The 26820-nt window shown below is 41.8% G+C and overlaps 1 protein-coding gene across 1 annotated transcript in view; it reads right to left on the minus strand.

Annotated features, from left to right (window-relative positions):
• ZNF541 (zinc finger protein 541) overlaps nt 1-26820 on the minus strand; it is a 48782-nt gene that overhangs the window by 20703 nt on the left and 1259 nt on the right. Inside the window, exons 2-10 of the mRNA XM_075917981.2 lie at nt 24276-24508; nt 21928-22335; nt 20120-20363; nt 17528-19352; nt 11474-11541; nt 6410-6569; nt 5610-5777; nt 3891-4224; nt 2756-2819 (exon numbers count right to left, since the gene is read on the minus strand). Of these exons, the coding sequence (XP_075774096.1) occupies nt 2756-2819; nt 3891-4224; nt 5610-5777; nt 6410-6569; nt 11474-11541; nt 17528-19352; nt 20120-20363; nt 21928-22231 (3167 nt within the window). The 5' untranslated portion in view covers nt 22232-22335; nt 24276-24508. The remainder of the gene's footprint in view (nt 1-2755; nt 2820-3890; nt 4225-5609; nt 5778-6409; nt 6570-11473; nt 11542-17527; nt 19353-20119; nt 20364-21927; nt 22336-24275; nt 24509-26820) is intronic.

The following is a 26820-nucleotide window of genomic DNA, read 5'->3' on the forward strand; positions in this document are numbered from 1 at the left end:
TGCTATTAATTCATCCAGTGATGCAAGACAGTGAGAGAGCCAGCCAAATGAGGGATTTGTGTGCGAGTGATGGAGGAGAGAGGTGGATGATGTTATTTTAAAAGACCTTTAAAACATTGTAGTTGCAATAGCCAAGATTATTAGCCTTCTAAAATTGTATTTTCCCTACTATGAATATTCTTCCAAGTTCCTTTTTTAATGGAGGTGTAGAAAAAAGGTATGCATCAGATAAAATGACTTGACAAACATCAGGAATTACACAGTCAAACTTTTTTTAAGGACTCTGTATTTCTCCAGTTCCTTTCCTCCAAACACTGAGGGTGTGTCTAGATTACAGGGTTTTGTCAACAAAAGTAAACCTGCGTCTACACTGCTGCTGAGTTCTGTCAACATAACGTTGACAGAACTCAACAGTTTTGTCGACAGCTGTAAACCTCATTCTACGAGGAATAATGCCTTTTGTTGACAGAGTTCTGTCAACAGAAGACGTTATTGCATCTACACTGTTCTTTGCGTCTACACTGTCATGTCGACAAAGCGGCTTGCTTAGTCGACAGAACTGGATGTAGTCTAGACGCTCTTTGTCAACAGAAGCTTTGTCGACAGTTTCTGTCGACAAAACTTCTGTCGACAAAAGCCTGTAGTCTAGACGTACCCTGAGTGCTTTACAACCATTTAATTAAGGATCACAACACAAATGTGAAGAAGGTATGTGTTAATATTTCTATTCAAGGATGGATAAACTGAGGACACAGAAAAAGGAAGTGAAATTTAAGCATGGTACAGTGGTTAAAACACAATAGCATACTTCCAAGTAAGAATATTCTAATTATTAGAAAATTAATAGTAACATAACTCTTATGAACAATGAAGCATCCTGGGGCACCTTAATTTACTGGAGCATAAGCTTTTATGGGCAAAACCCACTTGCACAAAAGCTTATGCCCAAATAAATCTGTTAGGGTATGTGTATACTGCTTTCCTCTTCCGAGAGAGGAATGCAAATGCAGCTGAGCAAAATTGCAAATGAAGCGCAGATTTGAATTTCCTGTGCTTCATTTGCAAAATTGCATCCAGGCACTATTTTGAAATACCCTATTTTGAAAAAAGAAATACAGTTTAGATGCTGTTATTTCAAAATTACCCGTAAATCTCATTTTATGAGGAGTAAGGGTAATTTCAAAGGAAGGGTTTTCTTTCAAAATAATCGCGTCTAGACAGCATTTCTTTTTTCGAAATAGGATATTTCGAAATAGCACCCGAACACGATTATGCAAATGAAGTGTGGGAAATTCAAATCCGCGCTTCATTTTCAATTTCGCTCAGCTGCATTTGCATTCCTCTCTCGAAAAAGGAATGCAGTGTAGACATACCCTCTGTCTTTAAGGTGCCACAGGACGACTACTTGTTGTTATATGCTCTGATACCTATAATTCATACGGCCCTTGTGAGGCTTTATTCATTCATGTTTGTAAGGCTCTTTTGGATCCTTAAATGGAATGATCTAGAAGTTCAAAGCAGGCCTCAATTCAGCAAAGTACTTAAGAATGTGCATAACACTAAGGACATTAGTAATCCCATTGAAGACAATGGGTCTACTAATGTGCTTAAAGTTAAGCATGTGCTGTATTGGTACCTGAACTTGACAGTACATTAGTGTCAAAGAACTGAACCCAGCAAAATGCGTCTAAACTCCTCTTTAGCCACTGAACAACAATTCATCCACTTGAAGCACTGTTTTCCACGTCATGTGAGTTCCATTCTCTCTTTCCCCTGGGATCGTGCTGCCCGCTTGGAGCCCAAAGAACAACTTTGAGTCTGTGGAATTACAGAAAACATAACAGCCCCATATGCAAATATTTTGCCTGTGTCTCTCTTTTTCAAACTCATGCACTGGGCTCTGTCTTGCATTCAAACTTTCTCATTCATTGACTCAGGCCAATGGTCCAGCTAAGTCTAGTTATCCCATCTGCTGCAATAGCCAGTAAAGGATATTGTAGAAGAGAATGGGAAATAGCTCTATTATCATAATGATCTACCCTATACAAAGCTATAGGACAGATTGAGGCAGCCCCACGCTTTGGGGGCCATGTGGCAGATGCCTCAACCGTCCTATGGGTGAGACAGACCTGGGAGATTATGGGGGCCTGGTGTGAGGCAGCAACAGGGGTCATACCACACACTCACCGCAATGGTGGGATCCGAAGTGGCCCAGCAGCCTGCTCTGCTCCACAGCCCTCTCCCAGCTGGCTGCAGTCTGCTTCACTGCAGCAGCAGGAAGCACAGCGCTGTGGCAGACTGGGAGGGTGGCAAGGCAGAGCAGGTGCTGGGCTGTTCCGGCTCTCACAGCCACGATGAGTGTGTATGGGGGTGACCAATGTTCCCTCTAAGTCAGTCAGCTCCCTGCACCAAGCCCTGAGCCTCTGACTGGGCGGGGCTGATTAATCACCTGTGAAGCTGCGCTGCTGCGCTGCTTAGAGGGAACACTGGGGGTGAACCCTGCTACTAGGTTCTGTAATCCCACGGCTCACATGGCTCAGGGGAAGAGGCAAGGGGCCAAAGCAGTGGTGGGGTGTAGGTAGAGCAGGGGTGGGGCAGGGTAAAGAATTGGCAGGGTGGGGGCAGGACTGCAGCAGGAGGGATACCCCAGGCCCTGCACCACCCTAGGGATGGCCCTGCTCAGTCACTTGTTTAATGCTACAATACAGAGTATTGGGGAAGGTTTTTTATTAATTGTTACTCTGTCCCTACTTACGGCTTTATGCTGATTTTGGTGTTATCTTTCACAAGAGAGAATCCAAAGTCTCCATCCATTCTGCCTACAAAAATATAAATACAATGAAGATAAACGCATTCACAGGACCCCTTCCCTTGGCCTGACTCGCCATGCTTATCTAAAACCTCTCAAAACCTACCTTGGCATTCTCACAGATTCCAGCGGAACTACTCCCATGATTATGTCTTTCAAGAACAGGCTCTCAACGTGAAACATCCTCACCCAATTTTTCGGGAGCTTGAGGGTTTTTTGACCACTCATCACAAGTTCTCTTCCAATAGCCATAACAGGCCTTTATTTTAGAATCATAAATGAAATTTAAATATCATACAATATGGGATCTGGAGCCAAATTCTGGCAGGAATTTTATTCCTCTTTTCAGAAACCAGCAGCCAGTACAGGAAGCACAAACTGGAAGATGTCTGCTCCTATTCTTGCTGGCTATCTATGACAGGAGTTGCAAACTCCTGAGCAGTGCTGTGTATACCCCGAAGTCCGCCAACCACAGATTATACATGCTTTTAGCAGGAATAATCAGACTCTGGAGGAGGGAGAGCTATGCCCAAGGCTGCAGAGCAGAAAAATACAGATTTATACTAACTCAATTATGTACACCGCTGTTTTAGGACTGGTAATACTTGGCACTCAGAATGAGAACATATATAATGACTGAATATTGATGCCTCTATACTAATATTTGTACATTTCGGTGTAACTGTCAAATGCTAGAATGCTTAGACCAACACAACAGACAAGTAGTGCAAGAAACAATGAGGAGTCCTGTGGCACCTTAAAGACCAACATATTTATTTGAGCATAAGCTTTTGTGGACTGCAGGTCACTTGGTCAGAAGCATGAAGTTCTGACCAAGTGGGCTGCAGTCACAGGATTCCTCATTATTTTTGCTGAAACAGAGTAAAACAGCTACTCCTCTGCTAATTCAGTAGCATTTTACACCCATTCTGCATTACAGTAAATGTCTGCACAAAGGGCAGGGCAATAACCTGGGCCCATACAGCTAACGCCAGCAAACTGGATTTCTTTTCATTATATTATATTATATTAATTGTTGTTATTATTATTATCTGGATATGAACATTGTGATTTTGATTACCTAGAATGGTACTGTACAGCTTGTTGTGACCAGAACTAGTAGAGGAAGAACAGAGAGTGCTGAAATAAAGCCCTGATCCCTCCCGTATCGGGCTGAGCATAGGAGGCGGGGTATATGGAGAGCTTTGGAATAAGTCTCTCAGGAGGTGGTCAACTATGTAGACTGGTGATCGAAGATTACTCTCATGGCATCCTCCCACGGCTGGCTGCATCTCAGCACACAAGGCCGGAAGAGGTGGAATAAAGAGAGATTTGGGACGAGTTTGCCTCTTCCTCTTTTTTTGGGGCAAGCTTTTCCTGAGGTCCTTCTCATCATGGCTTTCCTTTTCATTAACCTGAGGAGACATTTTATTTGAAATGTTAATTGACCATAGGAACAAGTATGAGTCTCTGACATTTAAGATGTGTAGCTTATGGCCAACATGAGACACTTAAAATCATTTAACAGAGGAGAAAGCTTGAAATTACATGGGACTCATCTCATTTGCATGTTTGGATTTTTCTATAATCTCAATTTTGTGATTTATTTCTGGGACTAGTAATTAACAGTGAACATCAAGATTAATGAACAGAATTAAAGAAAGAAGAGGTTCTGCAGCTCTAATTCATGCAATTAGTCCCATTTAAGTTAATGGAAGTATTCATGTGAGCAAGGAATATAAAACAGAGCCTTACATAAGCTTCCTTGTAATCTTGTAGAGTTGAAAGAGTTATCATTGTGAATTCTTCCTAAAGAGTTCAGATATGCCCTAATTTGCCTTAAATCAAATGATTATCCTACACAATAATCAAATCCACCAAGCAGTGCTGATAGTAAAATAAAGTAAATATTTGCAATGACTTCCTTACAATTTTGCTAGGAAAGCATATTTGCTAACTTCTTAGTTTAAATATTCACCTGCTATTGGTGACAATTACCAGAGAAGGCAAATACTACCCAAATACAGAGAAAAATTATGTTTTGAATTTAACAAATTAAATAAACACAGTTTAATGTTGCCTTAACTGTGTAAATGCACATCATAATGTAGGGTATGTCCACACTACCACCCTAGTTCGAACTAGGGTGGTAATGTAGGCAACCAGAGTTGTAAATGAAGCCTGGGATTTGAATTTCCCGGGCTTCATTTGCATAAAGCCGGGCGCCGCCATTTTTAAATGTCCGCTAGTGTGGACTCCATGCCGCGCGGCTACACGCAGCACGGACTAAGAAGCCTAGTCCGAACTACCTAGTCCATGCCGTGTGTAGCTGCGTGGCACGGAGTCCGCACTAGCGGACATTTAAAAATGGCAGCGCCCGGCTTTATGCAAATGAAGCCCGGGAAATTCAAATCCCGGGCTTCATTTGCAACTCCAGTTGCCTACATTACCACCCTAGTTCGAACTAGGGTGGTAGTGTTGACATACCCTCAGATACTTCTCACAATCTTCTAGATGGGGTTACTGTATTAGCAGATTTATATATTTCCAACTGATTAATCTCATAGATTCTATTCATCAATCCCTTACACTGAAGTGAGATCCACTGCTGTGTAGACAATCACCATTGAAGTGCCACAAATTCTATTTTAAGGGTTTAAGTAGGACCTAAGTGGTGCATAGGCTTTTTCCTAACCATCTGGGCAGGGATGGATTTCACATATTGGTGAACAACTGCTCACAGGATTCATCACACCAAAGTCAATGTCGACCATTTAGAAAAACACAAATCACAACCCACTTTGTTCCTGGTCTGTTGGTTCACAGCTGTCACAGGTACAGAGACTGGGATGACTAGAGGTGCCACTGGTACATCTTCTAAAGTTTTCTTAATTTCTGATGAAGTGTTTCCATCTCCTAGAGACTTGAGTGACAATTTCTGAGGGTTTAAGTTTTCTGCATTGTACACCTTAACACAAAAAAGACTAATAAATAATGACAATAATAACAACAACAGGCATATCTCATAGCATCTTTCACTGAGAATCTCAAAGTGCTTTGCAAACAATTCTCACAATACCCCTCTCAGCTACATCACTATTATTATTATTATTTTATATATGGAAAAAAACAAAGACCCAAAGACTTTCTGCAAAGTAACATAAGTTAGTGACAGACCCAGGAATAAGTAGCAATTCCTTTTTATAACCATTATGCCACACTCCACTCCAAACTTGCCTCTCAAATCCTAAGTCTAGACTCTGATGCCACAGTAATTGAACTTAAAAATATTCTATTTTATAAAAAGTGACCAAAACGCAATATTTCTTATCTACGCAGTAGAAAATGTTGTAAGAAACAGCACTCTGGAAACATTACAATTGTTTAAAGTTGCCTACTAAAACAATAGTCACTTGAAGTATGTCTAATATGCTCACAATTCTAGATTCTGGCCTATTATTCTTAATTTTCAATACAAAGGTTAAGTTGCTTCAAGGCATTTTTATCCCCATAATCTAGGAACAGGTTTTAAAGAATCTTTGTGACTTTAATTCAAACTCCAATTAACTAACAAGCACTGAGGGATTCAATTTACTTTACCTGCTGTTCTGTCTTCCCAGGTGGCGAATGCCATTGTTCACTTTGGAAACACATATGGCTGTTCAAACCTTTTTCAGTATAGAACAGCTGACCGCAGGTCTTACAAACGAAACCACTTGCATATCTGTTACCATCTGCAGGGACACCACTGGTGTTATTACTAAGCATGGAAAGCAAGGTAAAAGGATGGAAAATTAACATTATATAGTTGAACTACTATTTGCAATTTAGTCTCTATCAATATTAGGTGCATGCTCGCATTCCCTTCTTCAGATCTCATTTTATGTCTAGCTGGAAAGAACTCTCTACAGTTCATTTATCAGTAAACTATGTTAACCAGAGAAAAATCCCCATTGGGACATAAATCATCCATGTTAGAAAGAGTTTTAAATATGAGATGTAGTGAAATGCCTTCTTGAGCATTTACACACAATGCTGTTACCACGTATGTATAAATGTCTCTTCCAAAGACAGACACACAAGATGGGTGAGGTAATATCTTTTACTGAACCAACTTCTGTTGGTAACAGAGACAAGCTCCACACCAATTCCTATAAAAATGACAGGACTGTGTAGCACTTTAAAGACTAACAAGATGGTTTAATAGGTGATGAGCTTTCGTGGGCCAGACCCACTTCCTCAGATCAAATAGTGGAAGAAAATTGTCACAACCATATATACCAAAGCATACAATTAAAAAAAATGAACACATATGAAAAGGACAAATCAAATTTCAGAACAGAAGGGGGATGGCGGGGAGGGAAGGGGGGAAGTTAAATGTCTGTGAGCTAATGATATTAGAGGTGATAATTGGGGAAGCTATCTTTGTAATGGGTAAGATAATTAGCATCTTTATTCAAATTTGAGCATAAAGTGTCGAATTTAAGCACGAATGACAGTTCAGAGGATTCTCTTTGAAGTGAAGTCTTAAAAGGTCTTTGAAGCAGGATGCAGGTAATCAAGTCGTTGAGACAATGTCCTTTCTGGTTGAAATGGCAAGAAACTGTTTTTTCTTTGTGATCCTGTCTGATATCTATTTTTGTGGACATTGACCCTTTGGCAAAGTGTCTGAAACGTTTGTCCAATGTACATAGCGGACGGACACTTTCGGCACACGACTGCATAAATTATATTTCTGGATGCGCAGGAATATGTGTTCTTGATCTTATAACTCGCTTGGCTGGGTCCAATAATGGTATCAGCAGAGTGAATATGTGGACAAAGCTGGCAATGGGGTTTGTTGCAAGGGAAGGTACCAGGGTTGGTATTAGTGTGGTATGTCCTGTGGTTGTTGCTAAGAATCATCTTGAGGTTAGGTGGTTGTCTATAGGAGACTATGGGTCTGTCCCCCAGAGCCTCTTGGAAAGTATCCTGTTCCAGTATAGGCTGTAGTTTATTGATAATGTGTTGGACAGGTTTAAGTTGGGGGCTGTAGGTGATGACAAGCGGTGTTCTATTGTTGGTTTTCTTGGGTCTGTCTTGAAGTAGATGGTTTCTAGGTATTCGTCTGGCTCTTTCAATTTGCTTTTTTATTTCTCTGGGTGGGTAGTTGAGGTTTATAAATGCTTGGTAGAGATCCTGAAGTTTCTGGTCTCTGTCAGTGGGATTAGAGCAGATGTGGTTGTATCGAAGGGCTTGGCTATAGATGATGGATCATATGGTATGTTCTGGATGGGAGCTGGAAGCATGTAAGTAACTGTATGAGTCAGTGGGTTTTCTGTAGAGAGTGGTGTCTAATTTTCCATTGCTGATTTGTAGTGTCGTGTCCAGGAAATGGATCTCTCGTGTAAAATGGTCCAGGCTGAGACTGATGGTGGGGTGTAGGTTGTTAAAATCATTGTTTAAGTTTTTTCTATTAGGGTGCGTCTAGATTGCAGGGTTTTGGGGTTTTTTTTTGAAAAATGGACATTTTTCTGAAAAAAACTTCACTTATATCCACACTGCTATTGCGTTATTTCAAAAGTAAATCGAAAAAAACAGAGGGGTTTTTCTGACATTGGTAAACCTCATTCTACGAGGAAGAACGCCTTTTCCAAAAGAGCTCTTTCAGAAAAAGGTGTGTGTGGATGTGGAAGAGAGAGAGATCACTTTTTCGATGCGCTTTGGCAGTGTGGATGCTCTCTTTCGAAAGAAGTTTTTTTGGATGATCTCTTCCAGAAAAGCTTTTTCCAAAAGAAACCTGCAGTCTCTAGACTAACATGGCTACCCCTCTGAAACTTTTGATATGTGGGTGATTGTTTTGATGTGGACACGTGTGACATTGTTTTGGGAGTGCCTTGTAACCCCTATATTCCTCATTTTTAGACCATCATGATCTTGTAAGGAATAAAGGAAAGATTGTGATCAGCTGAAAGTTATTTCTCTGTCCGTATATGTATAGCACCAATGCATATGAAATTACGTGAATGTGGTGTATGTCATTAAAACGTGATGTAAATTAGCCAATCAGCCAGATATTAGCTTACCAGAGACAACAGCAAGGACAGTAACCAACACCCAGGTGGGATGTCAGTGGCCACTGCCCAGCAAGGGAGCTACAATGCAATGACTCATTTGCACGAGGCCACACCAGCTGGGCTGTGTCTACACTGGGCCACTTATTCCGGAAAATCAGCCGCTTTTCCAGAATAAGCTGCGAGCTGTCTACACTGGCCCTTGAATTTCCGGAAAAGCAACGATGCTCTACTGTACAAAATCAGCCGCTATTCCGGAAAAACTATTCTGCTCCCGCTCGGGCATAAGTCCTTATTCCGGAACACTGTTCCGGAAAAGGGCCAGTATAGACAGCCCAGTAGTCTTTTCCGGAAAAAAGCCCCGATTGCGAAAATGGCGATCGGGGCTCTTTTCCAGAAAAGCGCGTCTACACTGGCCACAGACGCTTTTCCGGAAAAAGGGCTTTTCCGGAAAAGCTGCCTGCCAATGTAGATGCTCCTTTTCCGGAAAAACTGAAAACGGAATAGTATTCCGTTTTAAGCAGCTCCGGAAATTCATGCCAGTGTAGACACAGCAGGAGATTGCTTAACCTGGCCTGAAGACTCAGCAAGGCTGACCAGACATGCCTGGATTTCTATTTTCCAAGCACATGGTCTGAGGGCATAAAAAACAAACACAGGGGCCTATACTTTGCCTTTCTCCTGCCTCACCATGCTGCAAGCAATAAGGACATTCTGAACACTCCAACAGAGGGAACTGGTCCAAATTTCAAAGGTGAAATCTGTACTATGGATTGCAATATTCAGTAGTGTGAGGAAAAACTGCTTGATCTAGTTGTTGCCTAGTCTAATAGAGTTGTGTGCTTACATTATACATTTTTATTTTATTTTATTTTGATAACTACTCTGATGAATTGCCTAATTTATAGTCACTTAAATCTATCTTTGTAGTCAATAAACTTCTTTTACTGTTTATCTTTACCAGTGAATTTGCCTGTAGGTTGTGTCTACACTGGCATGAATTTCCGGAACTGCTTAAAACTGAAAACCGTTTTTCGAAAAAGTGCTCACACACGATTATGCAAATGAAGTGCAAGATTTGTAAATCCACGTTTCATTTGCATTTTTGATCAGGCTCATTTACATTCCTCTTTCGGAAGAGGAATGTAGTTTAGACGTGCCCTTAGTGGCACTGTAGGAAAGGCAGCTGTTTGTGCAGTTCCATGCGAACAGTCTTAATAAAGGATCATATTACATTAATCAATGCACTGTCTATAGAAGAATAAAATCAGTAGTCCATATTCTGCTCAAGCTACACTCGTGTAACTTCACTGAATTCAACTAGGCATGTGATAGTGTATACATGTAAATAGTTAACCAATGAAGGTAACATGGTTACATGCAGCATCCCTCCCCCTCCCCACCATGTTGCTGCCTCTGAGAACAGCAGTGCGAGTGGAGTGGGCGGATGACAGGTGGGAGTTCTCCGCATATACTGGCTCCCGTAGAGCTGTATGCCCCTCATCATGCTGCTGCCTCTGTATCAGAGGCAACAGTGCGGTGGGGGGAGGTAGGTGGGAACCAGTGATCATGGGGAGCCAGCTTTTAAGCAGGGAGCTGGGTCCAGGTGAGTACCGACAAGGCTTCCTCACAGTAGGAGCTGGTTGTAGCAGGGTGCATAACAGCCCTGGATACCACAGGAAGTGTCAAAAAGGTTCAGACTTAAGCACAGGGCAGCACATAGTTGCATCATCCAACGAGGAACCACAGGAATGAACCCAAAATCACAATTCCTCCTCTTCTTTTCCAGGGAGAAGTAGGCTTTGACACTCCCTTCCAGAGAACAGTTGACTTCTTTATTCAACAAACAATCAACTTTACTGGCTGGCACATAGGAAGATATACCCCAGCTTGCTTGCAGATGGAATATCAGGTGGGCAGTCCCTGCTCTCTAAACCAGTACCCCAGCTACCACAGAGATAAGTTCTAAGTAGCTGAACAGAGGGAGTGGAAAGGGAGCAACAGAGGACCAGGACACAAACTTGCTATAAAATAAATTACTGGTCATAAAATTATCCATCCAGTACTTTCCTCTCTGCCCCTACAATACATTTCAAAGGCTGGCTACTCATTGTGGATAGAATTCAGCACAACACCTGGGCTCAACTTAAGATCCAATTAAGCTCTTTTTGCACAGTGGTGAATCTCTTTTAATTTTATCTTAAATCTGCTTTTCATTCTTTTATTGCGAATCCTCATTCATTATGGAAATGTGTGAAAAGAAAAGGACTGGTCAGTTTTTATCATCTTTGTAATAACCTTCAATACTGCACTCAACTATCCCTCTGTCATACTTAAGATAAGTTACGATATAGCTTTCATGCTTATAGATTAGAGTCTGAAAATAGTTTTACGAAAGCTTTGTGGCTCTAATTCAAACATCTATTAATTAGCATAATCCCAGAGCTAGCAAAAAAAAAAAAGGATACGTAAAAATCCAACCCTAAGGGAACAAATGCATCATTTGGACTTACTGCTAACCACACTTGAAGCCAAACCTAAATGTACAAATAAAAAACTGTCACACTATTTTATGTGAAGCTCTGTTAAGACTACAGTGCACCCTGCTTACCATCCAGCTGATCCAGCTGACAAGTTTTCTTCCCTCACTGCGTTATTAAGGCTGTAGATATTTCCACCCTGCAGTTTAAAAAAATCAAAACCAGATGTTATACTGTCCAAGATTGAAACTTACAATATAGTATTCCATCTTGAAACAAGACACAGAATGTCTGAGTTGTTTCATTTGTAAAAATAACACTTTGCAGTTATATTGTTTAAAATATTCTTAATGGGATCCCCAAGCCTATACGAAGATTAATGAATTTATCCTCATAACCTCTGTGTGCTTATACAAACAACACATGAATTCCAATCAATACCGTTTGTGTATCATAGGTTACATGCTTCCCATTACAAGACCCTCTAAAAGAGAGAGCAATTGTCAGCACAAAACCTCCTGCAGAGGAATGTCAGAGAGGGAGGAGACTTTCTTCCAACTTTCCAATCTCTCCAAGTGCTTGGTGGCCTCATGCAGGGATTTGTGGAGGGAAGCAAGATGTCCCATATAGACTCCAAGGAGCTCCTATAGCTTCTGGACCTTATGCAGGTATCCTAGAGCTGATATTCTTCTGTCCCAACTAGCATCTCACCCCTCCCATGGCAATGGCAGATGCCAGAGTACAGAAAGCCTTCTGCAGGGTCCCAGGAGAAAGGTGGGGAATAGGGTTGCCAGGTGTCTGGTTTTGAATCAGACAGTCTGGTATTTGAGCTTTCTGTCCGGGAAACAAATTGAGAAAATACCGGACATATAAATGTCCGGTATTTTCTAATTAAGTAAGTTTTATTATTATCATGAGTATCAGTACATAGTTGCATACTGCCTGGCTGGGACATGCTCACACTGTGTGAACGTGTCCACTAGCCAGGCAGTATACAACTACACAGTAGAGAGAAGCGGGGTGGGGCCAGGACGGGATGGAATCCCTGGGGCCAGACTCGTCCGTGCGCCCCACCAGGACCGTGCACGGGATGGGCAGCACCCCAGGATCTGCGTGCGCCCGGGCCAGCCCCCCTGGCCAGTCCCCCCTCCTCCCCTCGCGGCCAGCCCCGCTCTCCGCCGGCCAGTTCCCCCCTGGCCAGCCCTGCTTCCCCCCACTCCCCTCCCAGCTAGTCCTGCTTCCTGCCAGCCGTTTCCCCTCCTCCCCCAATCTCCCCTGGCCAGCCCCACTCCCCCCGACCTCCTCCCGGCCAGCCCCACTCCCCTCCCGGTCAGCTTCCTCCCCCCCCCACATCTGAGATCAAGTGTGTCCAATATTTTTTTGAAATCATCTAGTAACCGTAGTGGGGAATGGTACCACAGAGGCAGTTCAGAACTTGCACCCACATTATGGAATGGCCCTGTAGCAGAGTCCCTGCTCCGGCCCCTTGGGCTGGTCCACAAAACAGTCACAAGCCTTCTGATGCAAACACCTGGGCCTTTATTGTAGGTTCCCACCACCTTCTATTTACAACATTTACCATCCAGACAGCCAACTGCTCGCTCTCTCTCCACCTAGAAGCACACTGAGCCATGTCCTGGCTCCTTACTCCTCCTTCCCCTCTGTCTTCCTTCCTTTGCCTTATATAGCCCTCCTGCTGTAAGCCCCACAGCTGCTTCTGATAGCCCTGCCAGCCTGGGCTTGATCAGCTGTTTCCCCTTAACCAGGCTACTGTGGCAGAGCACTGGCTTAGCCAGCAGTCTGTCACAGGCCCATTGAGAATTGTCTGAATAAAGGTCATCTCTGTGCACAAGTGACCTTTCAGACTGCAGAAACAGCAGCAGCTCTTGTAGAGCCTAGTCAAAAGATGCATAAGACCCAAAAGGTTCCCTTTAATGCCTGATGATCTGGTGGACAGTTTCTCTGTGTTATCACAACTCTCCATCAGAGTAGTAGTTCATGAGGATGAACTGTTATCCAACTGCATGGGACAGGAAGTGCAACTAATAATGAACACAACAAAGAAATGATTCTCCACAAAACCTTGAGACTCAAAACTATTCAGCCACAGAACAGGTACAGCATGGATGGCATTCATGTGAGCTTCCACACCCCATTCCATCAATGACTACGTCTACATTGGCAAGATTTTGTGCAAATACTTTTAACGCAAGAGTTTTTGCATTAAAGTATTTGCGCAAGAAAGTGTCTACACTGGCATGTACTTTTGCGCAAGAGATGTGCTTTTGCGCAAAAGCATCCGTGCCAGTGGAGACACTCTCTTGCGTAAGAAAGCTCCGATGGCCATTTTAGCCATCGGGCTTTCTTGTGCAAGAAATTCATGTTGCCTGTCTACATTGGCCTCTTGCGCAAGAACACTTGCGCAAGAGTGCTTATTCCTGAGCGGGAGCGTCATAGTTCTTGCGCAAGAAGCACTGATTTCTTACATAAGAACGTCAGTGTTCTTGCGCAAGAACTTGCAGCCAGTGTAGACGTAGCGAATGTGTCTTGTATCTGACCTGAAAGGACTGTTTCTAAGGGTGAGAAGTTCACTATGTATAACTATTCAGCTTCTGCACTCACTGGTTATGCAAGCAATTAATTACCAGTCATTCCCAACTGAGAAAGCGATTTGTACATATGTCCTTTACTATACTCGCGCACTTCACCCAGCTCACTGAACAGTCTGATGTTACCAATGCTTTATTACTGACTAGACAGATTTATCTGGCATTGCTTGGGTCCTTAACTGAAATAATTTTTGTTTTTCTTTCTGTTAATCATTACTCTATGGTGGACCTGGGGATGGGGGTTCAGAATGCAGGCTTCCTTGGAGAGAGAGGACAACCGTGGCTCTCTCTCACCGCAGCAGCTGGGGACAAGTGAGAAGCACCTCTCCATGGTTATTGCAGCTACAGCAGGCATAGAAGGGGAGGGGGGTGCATATCCCCCGGCTGGGGGATGAACAGACATACAGACAGACAAACTCTCTACAATATATAGAAGAAAGCAGTCTCTTTCTCCAACTCTGCCCCCTGCTGTACTAATGCGTTTATAGCTGCCCTGGTCACCTCTGGTCCCTTGTCGTCGTCCCCCTCGATCATTCTACAGTACAACTGTCCCTCCTGCCAGATTGTTCCCTTTCTGTTTTATGCAAAACAATCGAATTCCAGTCACATCCCATTGTCCTGGCACAGCCAAACCACTAACTTGTTTTTAAGTTGTAAGAGGAAGATAAATTTGTACAAAATTTGGTGATCCTTGCTCTTACAGTTTAGTATTTACTGAACAAAAAGACTCATAGACAAACACACAAACTCTCTCAAATATATAGTAAGCTAGAGCTCAAGTTGATTCAAGAAGCGAGTTGAAAGGGTTTGTATTACATTACTAAGCATCCTGTGTGACTCCATCTTGTTAAGTCATTTTAAACCTCTAACACTGGCTTAATTAGTTAATGCTTTTAATTCACTCTGAAATATGTAAAATGCCATCTAAATGCTAAATATTTTTAGTGACACTAAAGCTGTCAATGCTCATAAAATGCACTCAAAGGAACACAAAGAGATAATGAAGTCCATTAGCTAAGGCTAGAGTTAGGAATTGTAGGTCCTATTTCAGACTGGAAACTAACTTAATACATCATGTAACATATCTGTGCCTAAGTTTTCCAATCTATAAAACAGATATAATGTTAAACCCCCAAACAGAGGTAATTATAAATGTTTGTGAAGGGGATTAAAAAGTATTTTCAGATCTCAGGTTAAAAGCACAGCCTAACGTCCCATATTTTTATTCTTAAGCAAAGAAAAACATAGTTGTGCTGTGTAAAAGAATGTTGGGCCCACTTTATCACATCCTTCAAGCTGAATTTCAAAACAGCAACACTGACAAATAAGGCTTTTGTCAGACTACCAAGTGTGAAGGATGTCAGACCAAGCTTTACTGTTTTTGATTTATGAAAAGTAAAGAAATATTTCTGTGCAACCCATGGGAGCACTGAAAGATATCTTCATGATTAGTGACTAAGCCTAATACATAATTCACTAGAAGAACTGAATGAATTATGAGCTTTTCTCCCACATGTTAAAATAATGTAGTAATATGATCTTGACAAAGACATCAAGATCAACAGTAATGGTGAAACTATTTATTTATTCTGTGGAATACTAAATTTTTTTCAGTTCTGGTGTACTGTTTTTCGCCTGGAAAAAAGTTTATTCTGCAACCACAGTAACATTAGAACTTATCAGGTGAGCTGATTAGAATCCCATCACAATCCTGAACCAGATTTCAACTTGATTCCTCTTGGCAATACATTACTATAGCATAGTCTACCAGTACAGCCCTGTTAAAATGTGTATTTCCACTACAAACTGAAGTCTTCTGTACACGTTTGGTAAAGGAGGTCTTAGTTTTAAAATAATTTCCCCTATATATTTACACCCCAACATTTGTAAAGAAAATTTACGTGCTCGTTTTATTTTGTTTTTAACCTCAAAAGTTACAATGGTGATTCCACTTCTCAGCTAAAAAAATGGCACTTTGCGTCACTGCTCCAGTAATATGTCAGGACTTTTCAAAGGTTGGTAAGTATCATTAACCCCATGTTAAAGATGGAGAATCTGAAAAGGTTGGTTCAGGTTGAACCTCGCTAGTCCAGCACCCTCAAGACCTCACAGGTACTGAACCAGAGAATTTGCCGAACCACAGGAGGTCAATACTGTAGTGTAGGGTTACTCAACTTTGGAAGCCCCGGGGGCCACAATGATACTCACAGCACATGCCGAGGGCCTCAACTTAAGTGTGGTTGCATATACATGCCAATATATGCAAATTGCTTCTTTCAGACTGATGGGCATGAATACAAAGATTAAAGCAAGACTACATAACACGCAGGCCCATTTAAGTCAGTTTTGCTGATATTAATAAAATGCAAGATTTACCCAATTTCCACCCATATGACAGAACTTTTAATAAGAACATAAGAACGGTCATACTGGGTCAGACCAAAGGTCCATCTAGCCCAGTAGCCTGTCTGCTGACAGTGGCCAGCACCAGGTGCCCCACAGAGGGTGGACTGAAGACAATGATCAAGCGATTTGTCTCCTGCCATCCTTCACCAGCTTCTGACAAAGAGAGGCCAGGGACACCATTTCTACCCCCTGGCTAATAGCCTTTTATGGACGTAACCTTCATGAAATTATCTAGCTTCTCTTTAAACTCTGTTATTGTCTGTTACATAATGAGCAATGACAGTCCAGGAATGTAACTACTAAAACACATATCAACAGAAGACCATTATATTGACTCACCATTGTGGAGTGTGTTCCCAGCAGAGGCTATGTTCAAAGCATCCCACCTACAGGTCGCATGCTAAGCCCTGCATAAACCCAAACCACACTGTGGGCCGCAAACAAATGGCCCGTGGGTCGTGTGTTGAGTAACCCTGCTGTAGTGAGTGGGTCTCATTTTATTTTGCCGAGACAAATATATGGAATGATACTTGCAATGCATGACTGTACTGATGCACCATATATAAGCCTATGCCTAGCTACGACTTATCAGCTCTTTTCATAATAAAGTGTTAGTGTTGTATTGGCACAAGGAATAAATAGATAAAACATAAAAACCATGCTAATGCGTACTGGCATTACCAACACTTCCACTGCTTGCATGGCTAATAGAAGATATTTGGGGGGAAATTAAAGCTAAATAATTGTCCAGAACACTGACAGCCAGTCTTGGTAGCTGTAAACAAACTTTACACAGCTGGCCGCGGGAAACTTGGCCACACCCATCATAAGCTGACATCCAGCAAACTAAAATCATGCAGGACCATGGATGTTACTGGACCAGAGAGTGCCGGACTAGAGAGTTTCAACCTGTATCATTATCCTTGTTTTAAAGATGGAGAATCTGAGATACAGATAGACAGATATACAAAGTTATTTAGCTACCTAAAGATGCAAAAACTCCCAAATGAATTAAACACCTACCTCCTAGTGACTTGCTGTAAGAAAAGCCAAGATTTCTGACTCCTCATTCTCAGCTTTAACCACTAAGATGCCATCTGTTTTCTGTTTATTAGTTTAAAAAATTAGAAGTTTTTTTTTCTTCGTTAAAAATAAAAGATTTGAACATACCTGAATCCTATTGAAAATGGTGAGTTTGTGGGTTTTTTCAGGCACATGACTGGATGAAGTGCCAGGTAAAGAAAAGGAAGCCATGGCTACTTGACTTGGAGAAGCTGAACAAGACAGGTCAAACTTTAGCTTCTCTTTGCGGACACTGGGCAAGCGGCGAGGTCTACCAGTACTGAAATGCAGTTTGCCACCTGTTCCTTTGCAAAATTCTTCATTCTTCTCTTTGTTGCTATATACAGAAGTGTTATTTTCCCGCTGACGTGATTTCCGATAAGTAGAGTTTCCCATTGCTTTATCACATACTGTAGGCTGAGGTTGGCTGGAGTTGGCAATATCTTTGAACCCCACACACCCTTTTAAGGGTCTAGTCTGCTTGGCAGAGTAAACAGTGTCTGAATTTACAACAGGGTCTGATGGGGAGTGAAAAGGTTGCAAAGTAAATGCTGCTTGCTGCCTTCCTTTATGGCCTTGTTCCTCACTAACAGATGCCACATCCTTCTGATACTGGGTCAAAGTCTTTTGCATAAACATAGGCGACCCTTCATGCTCTGTGCGCTCTAGAAGAGAATGAATCACATCAATCTGCTGCTGCTGTTGCAGAATACTTTGGAGTGGTTTTTCTACAGTCTGTTTCACCTCAGAAGTTGCTTGCTGTGATGGAGCCACCACCTGAGTGTGGGACAAAATGTGCTGAGTTTTGGTGAACATTTGGAGTAGGTGCTGCTGCACTTGCATATGCTCTTGGTTCACTGAGGATTCCATGAAAAGCTGCCTGAAGTGTGGGTTAGTGTCATTCTGTAACATACTATGCTTCTGAACATTTGGCCAGTGACAGGAATCAATGTCACATTCCTGTCTTTTTGCTGGCCTAAAGGTTTCCTCAAAACTGCTGAGCTTTGTTTCACTTGAGATTTCTCCTTGGGTCTTCACAAGTGCAAATGACACAGCCTCTGGACACTCATACATCTGTGAAAATGAGTCGAACACTTGCGAAGGTCCAGAAAATCCACCTGAAATATTCTGAGCTGTAACAGATGGATTATCAGTAATATAAACACTGTTCCCTTTGCTTTTAGTACAAACTGGCATGTTTCTGATCCACTGAAAATTACTGCCTGACTGATGGGAGGAGTTTGCAGAAATCTTCTGACCCCTAAATAATGGAAAACAAGGTAAAGTGCTGTTTGGCCAATAATCCAGCCCTGTAGTCTCTAAAGGAAACTGTGATTCTGAAAGCAGCGATGTATCAGTCAAACTGGTAAGTATGTTTTCTCCTGGTGCGATCACAGATAAATTACCAGGATTTATTATGGCATACACATTGGAAGAGGTGGCATTCTTTTGGCTAGGATAATGCTCCTTCAACATGTTCTCACCTGTCACTTCAAACAGTGCAGTCGTGCTAGATGGGATGCAAGAAACCTGATCAGAGGCAGAGGAGCAGGACTGCAGGGAACCTTTCAAGTCAGCCTCTGACTGCCCTGTAGAAGATGCTGGAGTTGATGGAAGCTTTTGATTTACAACGCTAACAATGCATTTCAGAAGGTCTCTATTGGGCAGGCCAGGATTTGGATATTTGGATTCGGAGTGTACAGCCAGCTTCTCCATTCTCATGCCATCTTGTCCATTTTGGACAAATGCATCATGAGAAGGTGATGAGACTTTACAGGCATCTTCATCACAGGTGGCCTCCTTCAATATAGACAAGCCATGTTGCATTTCATAATGTCGAAGCAATGAACGATGGTCACAGTAACTCTTATTGCAACCCTGTTCTACACACATAAATGGCTTTGTTTTCTGGTGTGTTAGCATGTGTCCACTCCTGAGGTAAAAAGACAAAAGACAAATGTGAAGACTCATATTTAAAATGGCCTGCAGAAATTAAATCACTTCTGAACTATTTCAGTTATCACTTCTACTGTTTTATTAAATCTTGAGGGTCAAATTCTGCCCTGACATATGCAGTGCGACTACAGAACTACAAAGGGTTTGCACAGAGTGGACCAGTACTGCTACATCAAGAAACCAGAATTGACCATTGAAGGTCCAATATGTCAAGACTCACTAGAGATCAGAACAAATGCTATATAGCATGTGAAAGCATGGAATCCCAGTTATAAATGGCACAAAAAAAATAATCTTTTACTGTAGTTCACAACATATTGGTTGCTAAAAATCACACAGTTGGTTGTCTAGTACAAGTGCTTCCAACACCTGTAAGTTTTTCCCTGGACCACTGATCAGAAAGAAAAATAAAAGGCTCTTAGTTGCTACTGCACAATACAAACTCAACAATTCTTCTGTAGCTGAACTATGTTTTATATGGCCCTTTGCGGCCCTTTCTGCACCAATGTGTTCTAGAAATTCCAGATATAACTTGCTTCTGCTATTGATATAGTTTTGTCATGTAATTTGATGGGGTCTGCTGACCTGACAAGTACCCACACAAAATACCAAGCACTGTAACTCTGCGTCTCACCCAAAATGAAACAGGAAAATGAAATACTACTGAAGTGGATACTATCAAATTGTTTTAAACATAAACTGAAAATAATTTTATGCCTTTATATTAGTAAAACGCCTACATACAGGTGGTCCTGCCGTTTAAAAGCCTTGCTGCAGATTTTACAGATGTATTTCCGTTCCTGGCTGTGAGTCAGGTTATGTTTGCTAAGAGAGCTGGCACTGCTAAACACCTTCCCACAGAGACTGCAATCCAGGACAGGGTTTTGAGAAGAGCTGTGCTGATGCTTCCCTTTCCTGGTACTACCAGAACGGGACTTGCCTTCTTGTTCAACTTCTTTAGGTGCTGTTGGGACTGGAAGCCCCAATTCTAAATAAAGGGTGAAAGTTATACTCATTAGATTACACACAGTGTAGTATTTAGCTACCCCAAAAATATAAGGTTTCTTAGATTTCCCTTTTTTAATTACCCTAATATTTTTGCTGGGAGCCTAGTTAAAGGGTAGGATAACTAATATAAACATGATGCATCAGTTTTATGTCTAACAATGTAACCTGTGATATGCAACACCTAGTTCAGGCCTATGTTCTCATACAGCTCTGACAATGCATCTTAGTTGCGGCTTGATATTTTAATCCTAAATCTCTTGAGTAGAGTCAAGTGTGCTGATTTCTGCCACAATGGTTTCCCCCTTTTGGGAAAAAAAGGGACAAAGGAGACTTTTCTCAATTATTTTGCCTTTATTGTGACCTAAGCAAGTTTATACTGTCTTCATAAATCTAAGATTCATTACCTATGAAATAGAATGAAATTCTGGAATATATCACCCTCTTTCCTATGAGCTGGCCTAATCAGTTAAATAAGATATGCACCAAATTTTATCAGAAAACTTGTATCATTCCCTTATTTGAACACTCCCAGTTGTACCTTTTCATTTTTTCTGTCTTCAAAGTTAAGCTATTGCATGATCACTGATTTGCATTAGCAGTGATGCTACCCTGTTCTTTTAATAACAATATTTTACTAAAGACATTCCCATTTTAATTTCTAATTGCAAATTTTGGAGAAAGTTCATTCTGCTAAATCCATTTCCCAGAGAACCAAGAATTAAACAGTATGTCTCTTTTATGCTTCAGTGAAAGCTTGTAATGTAGATGTTATCAGCATATTTAGCAAATCTATCTTTGTAATTTCTTTGAATTTTCCATTTGCAGCATGCGAGCAAGTTGCACGTGATTTGAACACTATATATTCCCAGCCTCGGGACAATTTTAAGGTGAAATAGTCCTATTATAGTTAATATTACAATTATTACTAGTAACTATTTTCTATAGAGCTATACATTTGCATGACAAATTACAAGACAAATAAAGACAACTGGCAAAATTTTCAAAAGCAACTAAGAAACCTATGTTTCATTTTCTAAAGGCAATTGAAAATTAGATTTTGGTTGCTAGTCACTTAGGCCATGTCTTCACTAAATGGAAGATCGCTGCTGCCATGATCAATCTTCCGGAGTTCAATTTAGCAAGTCTAGTTAAGACTTGCTACATCGAACTCAGAGGGCGCCCTCATCCCTCAGTGGCTGGTACTTCTGCTTCTGTGAGAAGTAAGGGAAGCTGACGGGAGCTGACGGGAACCTTCGGCTGGGGGGGACAGCGTGGAAACTCGAGACAAGGTACAACAACTCCAGCTATGTAATTAAAATAGCTGGAGTTGTCTATCTTGATTCAACGTTACCTTTTAATGAAGACTTGGCCTTAGTGTCATTTGAAAATGTTACCCAATGTCCCTGCCACAATGAGATTATCACTAGATTTACTTCAGCGTCTAAATTAAACTATTGAAGAATTGTAGTTACACTGAACTGTAAAAGGACATCCTCGTCACAACCCTGCAAAATTATAACCAAAGGAGATTCCAATGTACTCACCACACAAAGAAGGCTGTGGGCCAAAGTCAGACTCATCAAAGAGTTTAACAAAATCACAATCCTTCACAGAATACAAAGACAGTGCATCTAAATTGTCCTCCAAAGTGTCATTAGCCATATCTGCAGCTGAAAGGTTAGGATCTATATCTAGGCTGCTCAGACCAGTATACATTATGTCTCCTGTCTCTGAACACAGTTTAAGGTTGAGAGTGTCACTACAGTTCAGCCCTTGACTCTCTGAAAATCCAGGAATATGCATCTCTGATTGGATGAAGTTTTCATCAGTGAGGTGGTACTGGTCCATGTTTATCCACCTTTAAGGTCTGATCAGGGACTATGCTTTTGTTTCTGATAAACTAGGGCAAGACTCAGAGCTTGAAAAATGCATTAGTGTATATAGCAATATTCCTAAACAGAAGGGAAAAGGGAAAAGTTAGAGAATAGAGATGAACAGAGAATACACTCTAAAAATTAAAGCAAAACCACTATTGATGTACACCCATATGCAATCCTTATCATATAGGACTCAGGATAAATACTTCTGGTTTGTATTTTAGATGGAAATATGAGTTCAAATTAAAAGTGTTTTCGAACAATTGGAACTTTGCATGTGCAGCAGTTTAACCCACACTGATCATCGCGAACAGGTGTAGCAGAATTCATATTTTTAAAAATATATTTTTAATGAATACTGATGTTTATGTTTAAGCATTTTAAAAATGTTTATCAATTTAAATTTTCACAGTTGCACAAAATTGTTAGTTTTAAGCATTATTTTCTATTTTTATTTATTTAATTTTTCATAAATGCGAGAAAATATGGGGGGCTAAATCAATAACTATTTAAAGATAGGATATGTTGAGATTCAAAAAGTTTGTTTTATACAATTAAAACACAATCTGTCAAAATCATATAAATCAAAGCACACAAAATGCATATTCTTAAATCAAACTCTAATATGCTCTCAAACAGCCATTTTCTTACTTTTTCTATGCATAAATTTCAGTTATCAATGGAATATTTGTCATAGGTTTATTATGTATGTAAGGTGAAAGTGAAATTTACCAGTAAAAATCTAATCCTTCCAAGATTAGTCATGAACATGAACATGGTGAGAAAGTTTAATCTCTATTATATTATTTTAGGAAATGCAACCTGCAGAAAAGATATTCAAATCAAGTTTGTGCACTGTATATAAAAAACATTATAAACAATTGCACTCCGTTAAATGCCAAATCAATGCATGTATCAGAACTCTGAATTATCCATGGAACATGCAACTCCTTACAATCACCCAGTTCTGCTGCAAGCATGAAAAATGTTCCCATTTATTCACTACATCATTTCAAAAAGTTCCGTGAATTACATGTATTTCACTGGGGTCAAAAGATTCCCATAAAAATATCCCTGTTGATATGTTTGTAACTTACGATACTATATGCCTAGAAAAAAAAAGTCTAGAGTACAGGATCTGCAGAGAGGTGAATTTCATCCAGTCTGCACCATCTCTCCAACAGAACATATGCATCTCAGAAGTACAATTTCCACAATCAACACAAAAACAGATTCTGCATATCTGAAAATAAAGAATTTCCTCACAGTACTCCTACCAAGGCAATAATATTTTCAAGGAATAGGTTTAAATCATATAGGAGATAAAATAATAAAAATGATGTGATTTTTGTTACAACTTCTTCTGTTTAGCTTTGTATATATTGGGTATGCTTCCTTTGTTTTCTACTTTCATATCTTGAATAACAGGAAAAATATTTAAGTCCTTTCCCACCCCCAATTTTTAAGTAATATTTTCATTTTAAGATCAAATATATTAAATTTCTTTCTCTCCCTCTCTATAGTTTTCTTTGTTTTAAAAGACAAAGAAGGTTGGAAAACTGATTCTATTAAATTATTACAAAAAATAATGCGACTAAAATTACATCCAACACTTCCATAATGGATCTTGCTGTTCAAGCAAACCTAATTTAAATCACTGGGAATTTCTGCTAAAATAAGGATGTAACAGGGACAAAGACTTCAGAAAAAAATAAAGACAATACTTCATTTTGTTAAATCAAGGGCACCCAAATTTGCAGAACTGGGGGTAAAACTAACTTCTACTTCTATTTGTAGAATGCCCCTCATGATAGCATTTAATGCCCAGCAATGCAAAATGTATGCTTAACTTTATGTACATTGGTCCCTTTGACTTCAGTGAAGCTACTTACATACATAAAGTTAAGCACATATGTAAGATCAGGGCCTAAATTTGCCAGAAGCAAAAGTACTGTAGCTAATTTACAGATAAAGGTCCCAAACATGAAGGCATTTATATCGACAAAGCTACTCACGTAAACTTGGCCTCAATCACATCAGGTTTTTAAATTAACAATAACACACAGAGCACTAATAATCTACTGATGCTCTAATCTATGTTGTTAGATTAAAAGCTCACTGCTTGCATTAGCCAACAATCAAAACCTGGAGTTGACTGATTTTGTCTTCACATTGTTACAGGTAGAGGCAGCTCTGGATTGCATTTTAGAACTCTTCAATCCACAGGCTGAAATGTTAGGATTGTGATCTGTTGGGTCAAAAGAATTGAGAGAATTTCAGTTCTCACAATATTTTTTTAATTCATCCTTTTAAAAATGGGGTATTAAGGAAATAAAATATCCTTAATATCCAGAACATCATTTATAATGTGTGGGGGAATGTTAAATTCTTTTTAACATGTTGTCTTTAAGGGCTGAAGACTAATAAATACATTATAATGGCAAAGCATTTGGAATTTTTGTTGTGGGGGTCTGAATTGCTTATGAGTAAGGAGAAAGAGCCTTATATTATAACCAGGGGAGATGTTAGTGGGTTGTAACTAGACAGTCAACGCAGCATGATAATGGGAGCATAGGATATTAGGGACAGAGAATCTTAGGTCACTGAATTTATGCTGTAACAAAGAAAGATCCTGAGATTACCCTAAAGTATGACCTCCTCATTCTTTTCTGAAGAATAAGAAGGGTGGTGGCACCTTTCCTAGGCTGAATTGAGGTGAAAGAACTTAATATTAACTGGCCAATGAACTAAACTAGTTGAATAAACTCAGCTGAAGACAGTATTCTTTGCACCTGAAGAGGTTATTGCTGTCAATATCTGGTTTAGCATATCAGCAAATTCTGGTTTTAGGTGCTTAGTTGGCAACTTCCACCAGTCTGATTGTTTTACTTTAAACTTCAATAGCAAACGTGCTTCTTGAATTATTTGTATTTAGTTTAAATGATTTTAATTTAGTAAATGTGTATGTCTTAATATAGGTTGAACATTTCAATTTTAATTTTCAATGGGTTTATTTTTTTAAAAAGAAAAATGCATTTAAGTAAATACATCTGATTTCAATTTCAAAAGAATAAAAAAATGTTTAAATCACTTTTTATCCACTCTGACCCCTGGCCCTGTGAGAGATGAAAAGGAGGGAGGAGTCAGCCAGCCTCTGGCAAGGAGGGGGGATTGTTTTCTAGCTCTAGGCCCAAGTGGGTTGGGACAATGCTCCTGGCACTGTGAGGATGGGGAAGACTGCTGTCCATGGTAGCAAAGGGAGGGGAGAGTTCCTGTTTGGGTAGAGACTACCTGTCCGGAGGGATGCAAAGGGACTGATATTACCCCTGGGGAGTTGCTCCTGGCTCTGGTGGTAGGACTCTGTGGGTTCCTTCCCCTGGTGGGGATAAGGCTGCTGCTCAAATTGGGAAGGGGGATGCTGCTCCTGACCCTTGTAGGATGGATACTGGACTATGATGGAGGGGTATCCTGGCCCCTGGAGGGAATAACTCCCTCCCTATGAGGGATGCCCCTAAGAATGTGTGGGACATCCCTACCCATGATGGGGATGGTGATCCCAACTGTGATGGGAATAGGGTGTCCCTCCACCTAGGGAGATGGGAGGGGGTCCCTGCCTATCATGGGAGTGATCTCCGCCCCAAACATATGGGCAGGGGAATTCCCAACTGTGCTGAGGGTGAGGGGGCAGAGAGGTCCCTGAGTGATGTGAGGGTCCCGGGCCCTGGAGGTGATGAGTGTGGAGGGCTTCCTGTCCATAATGGACGGGAGACTTCCTGCCATTGGCGGGGATGGGTGGGGGGTACTTGTTCCCACAGAGAGGGGGGGTCCCTGCCCTAGTGGGTAGGGTGGGAGGTCCCTGTCTGTAATGAAGAATCCTGGAGGTGGCTGGCAGGGGAGGATGAATGGGAGTCCTTAACTGGGCCGGGGGTCCCATCCCTAGGGTGGGGGGGTCCCTACACCTGGCGAGGGGGTGTCCCTGCCCAGGATAGGGGGGCACTGCCCTGAGAAGTGGGACGCTGCCCAGGAAGGCGGGGGTTGTTGCCCAGGGAAAGGGGGGCACTGCCCCGGGGCGAGGGGCTGCCCTGGGGAAGGGGGTCTGTCCCGGGCGGGGGGGCTGCCCTGGGGAAGGGAGGGCTGTCCCAGGGGGGGGGGGCTGCCCTGGGGAAGGGGGGGCTGTCCCGGGCGGGGGGGGGCTGCCCTGGGGAGGGGGGGGGCTGTCCCGGGCGGGGGGGGGCTGCCCTGGGGAGGGGGGGCTGTCCCGGGAAGGGGGGGCTGCCCTGGGGAGGGGGGGGCTGTCCCAGGCGGGGGGGCTGCCCTGGGAGGGGGGGGCTGTCCCGGGGAAGGGGGGGCTGTCCCGGGCAGGGGGGGCTGTCCCGGGCTGCCCTGGGGGGGGGGGGGCTGTCCCGGGCGGGGGGGGGCTGCCCTGGGGGGGGGGGGGCTGTCCCGGGCGGGGGGGCTGTCCCGGGCTGCCCTGGGGAGGGGGGGGCTGTCCCGGGCGGGGGGGGCTGCCCTGGGGAAGGGGGGGCTGTCCTGGGGTGGGGGGGCTGCCCTGGGGAAGGG

Source organism: Pelodiscus sinensis, chromosome 18, assembly GCF_052426305.1.
Source record: "Pelodiscus sinensis isolate ZL-2025 chromosome 18, ASM5242630v1, whole genome shotgun sequence".
Classification (NCBI taxonomy): domain Eukaryota; kingdom Metazoa; phylum Chordata; order Testudines; family Trionychidae; genus Pelodiscus; species Pelodiscus sinensis.